The 12,808-nt window shown below is 39.4% G+C and overlaps 3 protein-coding genes across 32 annotated transcripts in view; 1 reads left to right on the top strand and 2 right to left on the bottom strand.

Annotated features, from left to right (window-relative positions):
* HELQ (helicase, POLQ like) overlaps nucleotides 1–3,930 on the bottom strand; it is a 59,793-nt gene extending 55,863 nt beyond the window's left edge. For 8 of the 22 annotated variants that reach the window (XM_054682874.2, XM_003310308.6, XM_016951506.4 and 5 more), the window contains exons 1-2: nucleotides 3,308–3,838; nucleotides 1,136–1,850 (exon numbers count right to left, since the gene is read on the bottom strand). In XM_054682874.2, coding sequence (XP_054538849.1) covers nucleotides 1,136–1,850; nucleotides 3,308–3,604 — 1,012 coding nt within the window. In that variant the 5' untranslated portion in view covers nucleotides 3,605–3,838. Of the gene's footprint in view, nucleotides 1–1,135; nucleotides 1,851–2,270; nucleotides 2,478–3,179 lie in introns of those variants that run through there. The other 14 variants (XM_063808797.1, XM_063808802.1, XM_063808798.1 and 11 more) reach the window with 8 other exon arrangements.
* A 28-nt stretch (nucleotides 3,931–3,958) lies between these two features.
* Nucleotides 3,959–10,226, top strand: MRPS18C (mitochondrial ribosomal protein S18C). Of its 6 annotated transcripts, XM_063808822.1 has the most exons (7): nucleotides 3,959–4,088; nucleotides 4,820–4,869; nucleotides 6,256–6,339; nucleotides 7,645–7,702; nucleotides 8,884–8,943; nucleotides 9,032–9,144; nucleotides 9,991–10,226. In XM_063808822.1, exons 1-6 carry the CDS (start codon nucleotides 3,989–3,991, stop codon nucleotides 9,106–9,108), a joined length of 429 nt encoding a protein of 142 aa, XP_063664892.1. In that variant the 5' UTR covers nucleotides 3,959–3,988; the 3' UTR covers nucleotides 9,109–9,144; nucleotides 9,991–10,226. The 6 variants fall into 6 exon arrangements, with proteins under 6 accessions (XP_063664892.1, XP_517249.1, XP_054538861.1 ...); XM_517249.8 differs by lacking the exon at nucleotides 9,991–10,226 and having other exon boundaries at nucleotides 9,032–9,334; XM_054682886.2 differs by lacking the exon at nucleotides 9,991–10,226 and having other exon boundaries at nucleotides 8,869–8,943; nucleotides 9,032–9,334.
* ABRAXAS1 (abraxas 1, BRCA1 A complex subunit) overlaps nucleotides 8,850–12,808 on the bottom strand; it is a 24,309-nt gene continuing 20,350 nt past the window's right edge. For 3 of the 4 annotated variants that reach the window (XM_001135565.7, XM_063808821.1, XM_063808820.1), the window contains 2 exons: nucleotides 11,405–11,519; nucleotides 8,850–10,813 (listed from right to left, as the gene is read on the bottom strand). In XM_001135565.7, coding sequence (XP_001135565.1) covers nucleotides 10,380–10,813; nucleotides 11,405–11,519 — 549 coding nt within the window. In that variant the 3' untranslated portion in view covers nucleotides 8,850–10,379. Of the gene's footprint in view, nucleotides 10,814–10,856; nucleotides 11,317–11,404; nucleotides 11,520–12,808 lie in introns of those variants that run through there. The other variant, XM_054682885.2, reaches the window with a different exon arrangement.

The raw sequence follows: 12,808 nt of genomic DNA, 5'->3' as shown, positions 1-12,808 counted from the left end.
GACCCTGGATTTTTGAAAAACATTACAAGATACCTTCTTAATATTATTGCTTCTTTGCACTTAAAACAAGTTTGTCCAACCCACGGCCCTCATGAGGCCCAGAATGGCTTTGAATGTGGCCCAACACAAATTTGTAAACTTTCTTAAAACATTATGAGATTTTTTTTTGCAATTTTTTTTCTTGGCTCATCAGCTATCGTGTTACTGTATTTTATTGTGGCTCAAGACAATACTTTTTCCAAAGTGGCCCAAGGAAGCCAAAAGATTGGACATCCCTGACTTAAAACTTAATTGCAGCTGTCTTTAAAGATGTCTAGCTTTGGGAAAGGCAGCACAAGGCAGAGCATCTGGGTGGTGGCAGGGATGCACCCGTGGGGAGAGGTGGCTGCGGCTGCTGGTGTGGGGGGAAAGATGTTTGGTTTAATCAACAGTATTACTAATAACTGACTTCTTTCACTCAAGACATGTGAGTGTCAAAGACATACCACAACAGCTAGGTTTTGGTAGAGAAGACAGAGCCAGCCAAGGAAATACAACTAAGAAAGCTGAGGATCTCTACTAGACAATCGGGGTCAAAAAACAGGAGTGGTTGTAAGGACATCCAGAAACAAGAATTTCAAGAAGGGTGTAGTCAATAGCATCAGGTAAGTTATTGAGAAGTCAGGTAAGGTAAACATTAAAAGTAACACTGTGTTTAGACGTCTGTCATCAGATCTTAAGTGAGAGAATGAGAGCACAGAACCCAGAATTAAGAGTGGGGTAATTTACTGAAGTTCTTACTTAGAAGCTACCAATATAATTATTGAAAATCATTACCAACATTGAATTTGGCATGTCTTTGAACCAGAATCTGACTTGCTAACAACTTATTATCCCTTTCTTATAGATGAGGAATTATGTCAGGTAAGGAAACAGACAGAAAGGATAACTGGTTTGATAAGTGTGACTGTGAGGGAAGGAAAGAGGTTCAGTGGTAGCAGGACAGGTAGGAATGGAAGGGGCTGAGAGATCACTGATATTTTGTTTTCAAAATGAGAAACAGTATGGACCATGAAAGCATTTGCTTCTATTTACTTGCACTAATATTATGGTAATGATAGGAAAAAAAATTTTTTATTCCAGCAAAAAGCATTACCATATAATTTTTCAATTCCCTTGAATTGGGCATAAAGGTCTCTCACTTTGCTGGGTAATGAATAAAAAGGACCAAGGTCATTTGATGATGACTCAATTGTTTTCTTAGCAACATTAATTTCCTCAGATACGAGAGTGTCTTTGAGCTGTTTACTTCTAGAAAATATTGGTGTCTGGGCCTTGGCATTTCCAGTCATGGCATTTTTTAGATGATCTTTAATACTTTTTCTCCTATTCATATCTGAACTAGTTCTGACTTTGGAAGAGGACTCATCATTTTGCTGGGGTTGCTCTATGCAATTATGGGGCGGTTCCTCATTCACAGTGTTGTGAGAGGATGACTTCCAATCCCTTTCTTTCATAGAATGATCACCCAAATCATTTGAAGAGTTCTGCAAATTTTCAAAGTATATAGGCTGTGACGAAGGTACATCATACAAAAGATCAGCTCCAGGTTCAATAGTGACACCTTCATATCCACTCTGGTTCTCTGTGTGCTTATCAGTTTGTAATTCAGTAAGGTTGCCTATGGTAGTAATGCTGAGTTTGTTTTTGATACTTTCCGAGCAAAGATTTTCAGTGGCAAAGTCTGTAGCATGTTTCCTATGTTCAGGGAGTTGCATATATTTTTGTTCCAGGTCGTCAACTTGAGCTATAAAGGAGTTTTCAGTAAAGCTATCATAGTCACCAAACATGTCCACTTCACTGTCATCAGGCTGCAAAGAGAACAAAAACGCTTATGGTCAATTCCAGTTTCATTAAGAATAAAAGCTTCACCAGCCTGGCCAACATGGTCAAACCCCGTGTCTACAGAAAATACAAAAATTAGCCGGGCATAGTGGCACGCTCCTGTAATCCCAGCTACTCGGAGGCTCAGGCAGGAGAATTGCTTGAAGCTGGGAAGTGGAGGTTGCGGTAAGCCCAGATCGCGCCATTGCACTCCAACCTGGGCAACAGAGTGGGACTCTGTCTCAAAAAAACCAAAACAAACAAACAAACAAAACCCCCAAAAAACACTTCAGCCTAGGGCTGTACCAAGTATATAATTATATGGTCACATATGGATCACAGACCTATATGTAAATAGATATCTTACAGCTGAAAAAATGGAGGCCCAAAGAGGTTAAATTACTTGCCTAAACAGCAGGTTCAGGAGTGTTACGATGATACTGAGATTCTAATTTTTGAGACAGGGTCTGGCTCTGTCACCCAGGCTGGAGCACAGTGGCTCCAGCCACTGCACGATCACAGCTCACTGCAGTCTTGACATCCTGGGCTCAAGCGATCCTCCTGCCTCAGCCTCCCAAGTAGCTAGGACTACAGGTGCAGGCCACCACACCCGGCTAATTAAAAAAAAAAAATTATTATTATTATTTTTTTTTGTAGAGACTGGGTCTCTGTTGCCTAGGCTGGTTTTGAACGCGAACTTCTGGGCTTAAGTGATCCTCCCATCTCTGCCTCCTAAAGCACTGGGATTATAGGCATGAGCCACCGCACACGGCCAGATTGTAATTCTTAAAGCTGTACTAAAACAGCAGGAAGACTGGTAGACGTCTACTGAAATGTCAGCGCATTCGAAGTTTCTGATAACTGCAGCGCTTCCCTCCCAGACTACAATCTACAGTGACTGGCCTCTAACAGAAACATGGTTGTACCACTAGACACTCCAAGGAGTTCCTAGGAATTTGGAATTGAGACTGAGAAACTGAATACTGACTTGGAGTGGTCTGCTACACAGAAGACACACAAACCTGGAGGCAGCAATACAGTAAAGTGATTAAGACAACAGGATTTGGAGCAAGAACTGTATTATCTCAACTTTTCAGGGCCTGATTACAGTCGTAAAATCTAGATAATATAACTAGCTTAACATAACGGGTCTTCAATAAACAGCAGATTTTATTTGTACAGTAGGAGCTGCAGTTATCTGGAAGCCTAAATTTGTGTCTCAGTCATGCCACTTAACTGCTGCGTGTACAACTTTTCTGTCTCGGGGTTTACATTTCATATTTATATAGAAATGTAAATAACAAGGCAATCAATACCTCCTAAATGCCGATTAACAGTGGTAACGAAGACGAGAGAAGTAAACGAAGGCGATAAAACTGGTCAACTCTTCGCATCTGGGAAGGATGCCAAAAGTTTGCAGTTTCAAGTTCCAAGTCCTCCGTACCTGGTCTCCCACCCCTCTGTCAGTGGGCACGTGACGTAGGAGGTCCGGGTTTGTATCACCACCTCCAAGGACGAGACATTCCGGGGAATCTGAGAGTAGAAGGGGCTGTACCTCAACCGGCAGTACGCCCGCGGTTTTCCGCCTCCTGTTCTCAGCCACCATTTCCTCCTCCTCTTTCCCCTCATCTCCGGGCTCGAGCTCGGCCGCGGTGGGAGCGCCAAAAATACACCCCAGGCTTGGACGGTTCCTTTTGGGGAGAGACACCCGCCGGCGGATGCGGGAACCACATTCATCCATGGCAAGGACCCAGGGCCCTATTCAGACGTCGTTCTCAGTGACCCAGACGCTAAGCCCATATGGAAGGGAGAGTGGGACGCCGGAGCCCGCTTCTACATCCACCTTGGGAAAAGACCCCAAGTTAGCTCTCAGGGCTCGCGGACCGGAAGCACGCATAAACTTCTACCCTGTCCAATCATAAGCCTCACGTGACCTGCCGCGTAGCGAGGGCACGAACAGAAAGGTGCTGCGCATGCGTATTGAAAAACCTCACCTACTCTCGCGGGTCCTCAGCGTTCTCCTGCGGAACCTTTGAACGGGGTGCTCGAGCCCACAGGGGAAGAGCAGCGGAAGGGGCCTTTCGGAACGATTTGGAATGAAAGGAAGTGGAAGAAACGCGGAACCATGGCCGCTGTGGTTGCTGTTTGCGGTGGTCTAGGGAGGAAGAAGTTGACACACTTGGTAACGGCTGCTGTCAGCCTTACACATCCCGGGACTCACACGGGTAAAGTCTCCATATCCTATGCTCCATTGTAGCGTTGCAGGCATTAACCTTAGTCCTAATGGTTGGAGTCGTCCCTGTTAGCAAAACGACTCTGGTTTCTAGGCGATGAAGTTTCTCCAAGATGGGTGGGAATCTGTAATTGCCTTTGACTGTTTTAGTGTCGTCTAATCCACTCCTTTAAAGTATTTAAACGTATGAGGAAGTTGGAGTGGTTCTTAAAAAGCAGAGACTTTCCTAAGATCTCTGGATAATCTTAGTGAGGAAGGGACATTTCCAGAGTCGCCCAGCAGCAAATTCCAGATGTCTAAGGTCCCCAAACAGAACAAAATTGCATAATTTTTGCAATTTTATCTTCTCTGTGCTTCTCTATAAATTCTTTCTGGGACGGGTCTGTTACTTTCTTTTTGGTATGACAGTGCCTTTCTGTTGCTTCTCCTATAAGAATTTGCATTAAGAATTTTCTCTAACCACGGAATGAAGGGAAAATAAATGTCAGAAAGAGCAGGTATGGGCGGGAAAATATGTTCTTTTCCCCCTAAGCCCTGGAAAGCACACCCATGTTGAGTCTTACTCTGTCCCAAATACAAAAGTTTTTAACCATTCTGAATATAATACAAAACCTTTCTTTAATACCGTGTCCCTTAATTCATCCTGTCTCCATAAAAACAAAAATCTTTAGCTATTCAGCTAAGAAAAAGAAATGGTTAATTGCTGTTTCTGTTTAATCGCAGTGCTTTGGAGAAGAGGTTGTTCACAACAGGTATCCAGCAATGAGGACCTGGTAAGAATTTTTTTTTCTATTAGTAAGGCCTTTGCAAATATGACCAAAATGTTTTTCTTTTTAAAACGAGATCTGGTATTAGACTCTAACATCTTTTATTTTAGCTACTTGAATAGAGTTCTGCCGTAGGACAAAACAATTTGATAATTACTCTGAGTTCAGAAATGATGATGAATTGATTGTAGTCATGTAGTCAGCTGAGTTTTGAAGTAGGGGAATTCCTAGATTAGAAGCAAAGCTGCTATAATACCATATTTTTCTTCCTATATCTTAAATTTAAGGATATGTGATTTGGGAATTGTTTTTTTTTTTTTACATAGCCCTTTGTAAGCAAATGATATGGGAATTTTAAAAGGTAGTTTGGGTGAGTAGAATTTTAGATAACTGAAAAGAGACTGTACAAAGCTTAGCTATAGGTTGTCTATAGTATTAACATGGACTTTCTGAAAGCACAGGTTCTTACTACATGCAAAGGTATTTTGACACTAATTAGACCATACAAAGCACTTGGCACAGAGCTGAAGAGTAGTTACGTAAGCTGAATGTAAATTGGAAAGTTTGAGGAATTGGAAAAAACAAAAGAACTTGTCTAGTTTCTCTGAGCATCTGTCTTGGTAATCTAATCCATGCACCATACTTTAAGAAAGTAAAGGGACATTCTTTCTTTTTTAGTTCATAAATCCCACTTTGTCTCTAATCAAAGTTATTGACCCTCTCCACAGAAAAAGGCACACAGTCCCATTCATTTGAAGTTTTGCATACGATTACAGGGAGTCATGGGCTTCAAAGCCATTTCTAGATTAAGAACCTCTATCCTGGAGACAGCCATACTGACTGTAGGAAGGAGGCACTGTGACAAAAGCATTAGAGGCAGTGGTGGTAACAGAAAAGCCAAAAAGACTGATACAAACTTATATAGTAGCCTGGGGTGATAAAGTCAAAGAACCTTTTATTACAGTAAGTCATGGGCCATTATCTGTGTATAAAAATAGTGATAAAATACTTGATAGAGACATGGGGATGGATAAATTAGGGATTGTACTCATTTAAGAATGGCATATGTTATCTATTGTGTTGTAAGTTTCCTTAAATCTAAAAATTTTTTCATTATCTACAATCTGAGCAAAGCATTGGAACACTTTCTTATCAGACATCATTTTTGTTCTGCCATAAAATTTTATCCTATGAAGATTGTACTTTATTCCAGAATCTTCCCGTGCGTTAATTTGTAGGCTAAACTAAAACAAAATAAAGTGCTTATACAAAATATGTACACAGTAAGAAAGGTATAACTAATCCTTTGAATGGATTTGAATGTAGAATAGTAACCTTTTAAAATTCAGAATTAACACATCCTATTATCAGACTTTTCGTTTTTTTCCTTAGCCCATTTCAATGGAAAATCCTTATAAAGAACCTCTTAAGAAATGTATCTTGTGTGGAAAGCATGTAGATTATAAGAACGTACAGGTGAGATCTGGTTTTACTTCACTATATTTTAGGGTTTTGCTTCTGATAGATCTGCTTAAAGAGAATCAAGTCAGTTTATAGCAGGCTTTTGTAGAGGTAACTGTTTTAGCAACTTCATAATTTCAAATTTGGTTATAATTCTATGTATAAGCTTATCTCTGCTTTATTCAAGTAAAAGCACCTTGGCTTTCCCCCACTTACTGTTATTTCCACTCTGTTTTTTTCACTACCCCAAACATCTTAATAGCTCCCTGTGGCAGTAATTCTCAATTGGTGAGGGTCAGAACTTTGGAAAAAGCTCATCTGGTGAAGCTGATCTCTTTATCTCACCACCCATATCACTGATTCACATATTACTTATCTCTTGTCTAACTCTCAGCAAGTTAGAAGTTGCAAATTTGGGGCAAGTGAATAGCGCTAGAATTCTGTATGTTGGCTGGGTGTGGTGGCTCACGCCTGTAATCCCAGCACTTTGGGAGGCCAAGGCGGGCCGATCACCTGAGGTCAGGAGTTTGAGACCAGCCTGGCCAACGTGGTGAAACCCCGTCTCTATTAAAAATACAAAAATTAGCTGAGTGTGGTGGTGCATGCCTGTAATCCCAGCTACTTGGGAGGCTGAGGCAGGAGATTTGCTTGAACCCAGGAGGCGGAAGTTGCAGTGAGCTGAGATCATGCCATTGCACTCCAGCCTGGGTGACAACAGTAAAACTCTGTCAAAAAAAAAAAAAAAAAAGAATTCCGTATATTGACAATAGTATAAAGTGATAGCTGCCTTTGAGGAAGAACCAAGAAATTACAAAAACACACATACTAGGAAGATTATGCAAAGTGCCAAGAATAATGACTAGCACCTAGAAAGGTTCTAAAGAAGTATTTAAATAAAACATAAATTATAGCAAATGCCTGGTGTACTTGTACCTCTTGAAAATCTCATTACCCTCTGATAATTTATCTTAATGATTATCAGAGGGTAATGTGATAGCTTGTCAGGATAGATGAAATTTTTTAGTAGCTTGTTTCAAGCAATATTTTAGAAAGGTATCTGTGGAAGTCAAGAAAACAGATTTACCATTGAATGAATATGCTGATTAATCTGCTGTTTAATTATATATAGACTTGACACACTGGATAGAAAATATTTAAAAGGTAATAGGAGGATAACAATATTTTTTTCTTATATTTTATGAAATGTGTCTGAAATTTAGTAAAGCTTTATATAACTTGAAGGTTGTTTTTTGAAATTTACACATTCAGAAATAAATAACAGATACTTTTTTTTCCCCTCCACATAAAACTCCAAAACAGCTTTTGTCCCAGTTTGTTTCTCCATTTACTGGATGCATTTATGGAAGGCACATTACAGGTATTTTCTTTTTTATTATGGGAATATAAATGTAGATACGAATTATATCAATCTATTTCTATCATTTAAGAAAACTCAAATTTTCAAATTGTGCTATAAATTACTACTAGATCAGATACTACAGGGACTAGAGCTAGTTACTATGAAAAAGTCTCTTAGGCCAAGAGGATTATTATTTTGCTGTCTTATGCAGAGTTAACTATATAGAAAAATTGGGCTTTAAAAAACTGTTGTTGATGTTTTGGAATATACTATAATCATTCCTAGATTGATACTTAAACTTGGTGTCAGCAAACTATGGCCCATAGGCCAAATTCGACCTGCTCCCTTTTTATCTTGATTAGGTTCATCATATACAAATGCCACTTTTTTTTTTTTTTTTTTGAGATGGAATCTCACTGTCACCCAGGCTGGAGTGCTGTGGCACAATCTCGGCTCACTGCAACCTCTGCCTCCTGGGTTCAAGTGATTCTCATGCCTCAGCCTTCCTAATAGCTGGGATTACAGGCATGCACCACCACGCCTGGCTAATTTTTGTATTTTTAGAGATGGGGTTTCTCCATGTTGGCCAGGCTGGTCTTGAATTCCTGACCTCAGGTGATCCACCTGCCTAGGCCTCCCAAAGTGCTGGGATTACAGGTGTGAGCCACTGCACCCAACCCCACTTGTTTTTGTAGTTTTGTTTACATAGTGCCATATGGTTGTTTTCGAGCTACAACAGCAGAGTTGAGTGGCAGTGATGGAGACTGTATGGCCCACAAAACCTAGAATATTATTATTCTGGCCCTTGACAAAAATGATTTACCAATCCTTGACTTAAAAACTTGTTGAGGCTGGGCATGGTGGCTCACACCTGTAATCCCAGCACTTTGGGAGGCTGAGGTGGGCAGATCACCTGAGGCCAGGAGTTCAGGACCAGCCTGGCCAATATGGTGAAACCCCGTTTCTACTACAAATACAAAAAAATTATCCGGGTGTGGCGGTGCATGCCCGTAATTCCAGTTACTAAGGAGGCTGAGGCAAGATAATCGATTGAGCCTGGGTGGCGGAGGTTGCGGTGAGGCGAGAGAGCGCCACTGTACTCCAGCCTGGGTGACACAGGGAGACTCCATCTCAAAAAAAAAATTGCAAACTTTAAATATTGACATTTTTTATGAATAAGAAAGCTTTTTATTTTACAGGTCTTTGTGGGAAGAAACAGAAAGAAATCACAAAAGCAATTAAGAGAGCTCAAATAATGGGTAAGAAAGAATACCTCAACAACTGAATTGAGCTAGCTGAAATTTTGCTCATTATGTTTTGTCAAGAACTTTAATTATCTCTTTACAGGGTTTATGCCAGTTACATACAAGGATCCTGCATATCTCAAGGACCCTAAAGTTTGTAACATCAGATATCGGGAATAAATTCTATCACGTTACCACTAATAAACTTATTTTACAGTAAGTGGTTCTATGATGCCAATACTGACTCAAACCAACCTTTGGATAGAAAAGTGTTTCAGGAGTGAGGTAAAGAATGACACTTCCCCTTCATACCAATGTCCATTAAGCAGATTGCTTATTTAAAATGTTAACACTCATCACATTTTATCTATGTTGAATAAAAGTGGTTCTGTGTGATTGTCATTTATATCTGATCCCCAAATAGCTCATACAATAATCCATTCAATAGAATGGAATTAAAACTGTTCAGAATGATTTTCCAACTAGCAAATTTAAGTATGCCTGGTTAAGATATCTTCCCTTTGTAGAAATGTTACATTGGGATGGATAGTGGTGCTGTCACAGAAGGACAAAATATTCCTAGACGAGTCTATCCTCAAACCAGTAGTGTCTTTTACATGAAGAGATGATTTACACCTAATAGACATTGAATATGATAGACATACATGTATATATGTATCAGTTCTGAGTTCCACTGGCCTATCCCAAATACACTGGATTACCAGGCTTGTACTGTATTCAAAATGATAGATTTGCTAAATTTCATGCAAAGGACTCTAAACTAGGGGAGAGATTACTGTTTGTGTTGTATTATAGTTGTGTAATAATTAAGGCTGCCAGATTTAGCAAGTACAAATGTAGGACAAATTTAAATTTTAGATGATGTTTTGCAAATTTATTGCAGGATATCCAGCATTTTATCTGGCAACTCTAGCCATAACGTACTTCTAAAAAAGTATCACTTAAGGAGAATTTTAATGACTCAGATAAATTTTCATATAAATTTCTTTCCATATTTTGGAAATAAGGCTATTCTTGCTTTTCCATTTTATTTTTTAATAGACATGGTCTCAATACGTTGCCCAGGCTGGTCTCTAACTCCTGGCTTCAATCAATCCTCCTGACTTGTCTTCCCTAAGTGCTGGGATTACAGGTGTGAGCCACTGTGCCTGGTCTCACTTTTCCAATTCTAAAGAATGTGTCTGTGTAAGCCTTCCCCTCAACAACTTAGTGAAAGGTGAAAAAAAGGTTTGGAAATAAAAGCATCTGATGTTTGAAAAAGTACTTTGTGAAGTAAATGCACTAAGAGTTATCTGTGTATTACTGCAAACAGGTGAACATAGTACAAACAAATGAACTTACTGCAAGTAGCTCAACATAGTAAAAACAATAGAAATGTTTGGCTTTACCCATCAGCCAAATAAAAAAATCTCCTTGTAAGGTTAAAAGGATCAAAATGTAGGAGACTGTGAATATTCACCAAAACCCTTCATCTTTTCAATTTCTTCATCTGTTTCTGGGCTGCTCATTTTGGATGCTTTATCTTGGTTACTACTACCAGTATCTGCTTTAGATCGTTTGTCTTGTGTATCTAACAACCGAGATCTCTTGAATTGCCATCTGTCATCTAAGTCTAAGGCTTTATGCTTAATGATTTGTGGTGTACTAGCTGGACTAGCTTCAGGAATGTCAGTGTGTTCTACCATTAAGGTCAGATTGTCTACTACATCGAGATGGTGGTTGTAGTTACAGCTACTTTTAGAAACATGTCTATTTTTTAAAGACATAACACATGAATGAAGAAATTCAGAATTTGGAAAAAAGGTCCGTAATGCCTGACAAAGAAAAATGTTCTCCTGAGGGTCTTTTTGGATGTTCTTCTCTCCTAAACAAAATAGAATAACAGTTCAACATATAACATTTCTTCTACAAAGCTTTTATAATTAACTATTTGTAAGTAAAATTAAGTCAAAAAGATTTTAACAGTTGTATTATCTAAAGTGAGGATAACATACATAGTTCTGAATTCTAATTTATATGCCACAGTATTCTAAGACAAAATTAAAGTTGTGTTCTTTCATGTCAGCAATATAGCTACCATAGTATTATGTTCTTTAAAAGCACAGTAAGGGCCGAGCGCAGTGGCTCACACCTATAATCCCAGCACTTTGGGAGGCTGAGGCGGGTGGATCACTTGAGGTCAGAAGTTCAAGACCAGCCTGGCCAACATGGTGAAACCCTGTCTCTATTAAAAATACAAAAAAAATTAGCCAGGCATGGTGGCAGGCACCTGGAATCCCAGCGTTTCAGGAGGCTGAGGCAGGAGAATCGCTTGACCCCAGGAGGCAGAGGTTGCAGTAAGCTGAGATCACACCTTTGCACTCCAACCTAGGCGACAGAGCGAGACTCCGTCTCAAAAATAAATAAATAAATAAAAAATTTTAGCACAGAAAGTAGAGATGTGTTGTTTACTTACTTGCTGCCTGAATCTGTGCTCCTCTCCTTTTCTCAATTTCTCGTTTTAATCTGTTTACATCCTTTACTAGTTTATCTACTGCTTGTTCACTGTCTTCCACTTTTTTGCATATACTCTGCAAAATAAAGTAATTTAAGGGCATAGGTAATATTTCAAGCTGTGTACTAATACAGTCTAGATTCACAAATAATATAAAATCATTGGTGGTATATAATACCCAAAACTATTTGCCTTTTATATAAATTTTATTTATTTTCTGGAGGATCTCAGTAACAAGCACTTGTAGGTTATAAATAAGCCTTATAGGTTGTAAAATGCTTTTTCACATGTAACTTCTCATTTATACAGTTTTTATCATGCCAGTTAGTTCGCTGAAAATATACAGAAATAAACTGAAATATTAACTCATGGGCCAGCTGCGGTGGCTCACGCCTGTAATCCCAGCACTTTGGGAGGCTGAGGCGGGTAGACTACCTGAGCTCAGGAGTTCGAGACCAGCCTGGGCAACATGGTGAAACCCTGTCTCTACTAAAAATATAAAAAATTATCCAGGTGTGGTGATGCATGCCTGTAGTCCCAGCTACTCAGGAGACTGAGGCAGGTGAATCGCTTGAACCCAGGAAGCAGAGGTTGCAGTGAGCCAAAATTGCACCACTGCACTCCAGCCTGGGCGACAGAGTGAGACCCTGTCTCAAACAAAAACAAACAAAAAAACTGAAACAAAAAAAATACAGATGCAGAGTTACTGCATAAATTTAACACTAAGAAACTCACAGTAAGTGAAACAAAGTGACTATCTTACTATTACGAAAGGATACTATTGAAGATTTTTTCCTGTAAGAGAAACTACTTTTGAAAAGCAGATCACTTCTGTGTGTCTTTAGTTTTAAAAGTGTGAATACCAATAACTTTTGATGCCATAATTCCATTTGGGAATATATCTGAATAACAACAAAAATATAAGATGATGTTTCTTAGTATAACATAAAACAACTGGGGGAGAACAACTAATTAGTAAAAAAAAGCAACTAATTTCCAACTGTAGGGTAATAGTTGTTTTGCCAGTTTTAGTGGACACTTTTTAGGATGTCTGCCAAGCCTACTTTTTACAAACTTTTTTTTGCCCTGACATAAGAGTTTGCCAGTTACCCCTGTACCCACCTTTCACCAGAGCTGACCCAAACAGAACCAATGAGATTCTTGCCTGGCAATCTGGAGGTATTACATAGCCAATTGGCAGATCTTATGCTCTAGAAGAGATCTAAATGCAGGAGCTGTGGGTTGGCTGTTTTCTGGCCTGCCAGTGGATGAAGAAACAAAAAGGTCTGGAAGGATAGCAATGTGCAGACACAGAAAGTTCTATGGCATTCTAGCTCCTGGTTCCAATTCCTTCCTAAAGTTCAG

This window comes from Pan troglodytes, chromosome 3, assembly GCF_028858775.2.
Source record: "Pan troglodytes isolate AG18354 chromosome 3, NHGRI_mPanTro3-v2.0_pri, whole genome shotgun sequence".
Taxonomy (NCBI): Eukaryota; Metazoa; Chordata; class Mammalia; order Primates; family Hominidae; genus Pan; species Pan troglodytes.
Note: the sequence above shows the minus strand (reverse complement) of the source record. Positions and strands in the feature narration are given on the sequence as shown.

Coding starts and splice junctions, on each gene's coding strand:
- MRPS18C (XM_054682886.2), top strand. CDS start 3,989: ATGGCCGCTGTGGTTGCTGTTTGCGGTGGTCTAGGGAGGAAGAAGTTG. Junction 4,089..4,819: donor ACATCCCGGGACTCACACGG/GTAAAGTCTCCA, acceptor GTTTAATCGCAG/TGCTTTGGAGAAGAGGTTGT. Junction 4,870..6,255: donor TATCCAGCAATGAGGACCTG/GTAAGAATTTTT, acceptor TTTTTTCCTTAG/CCCATTTCAATGGAAAATCC.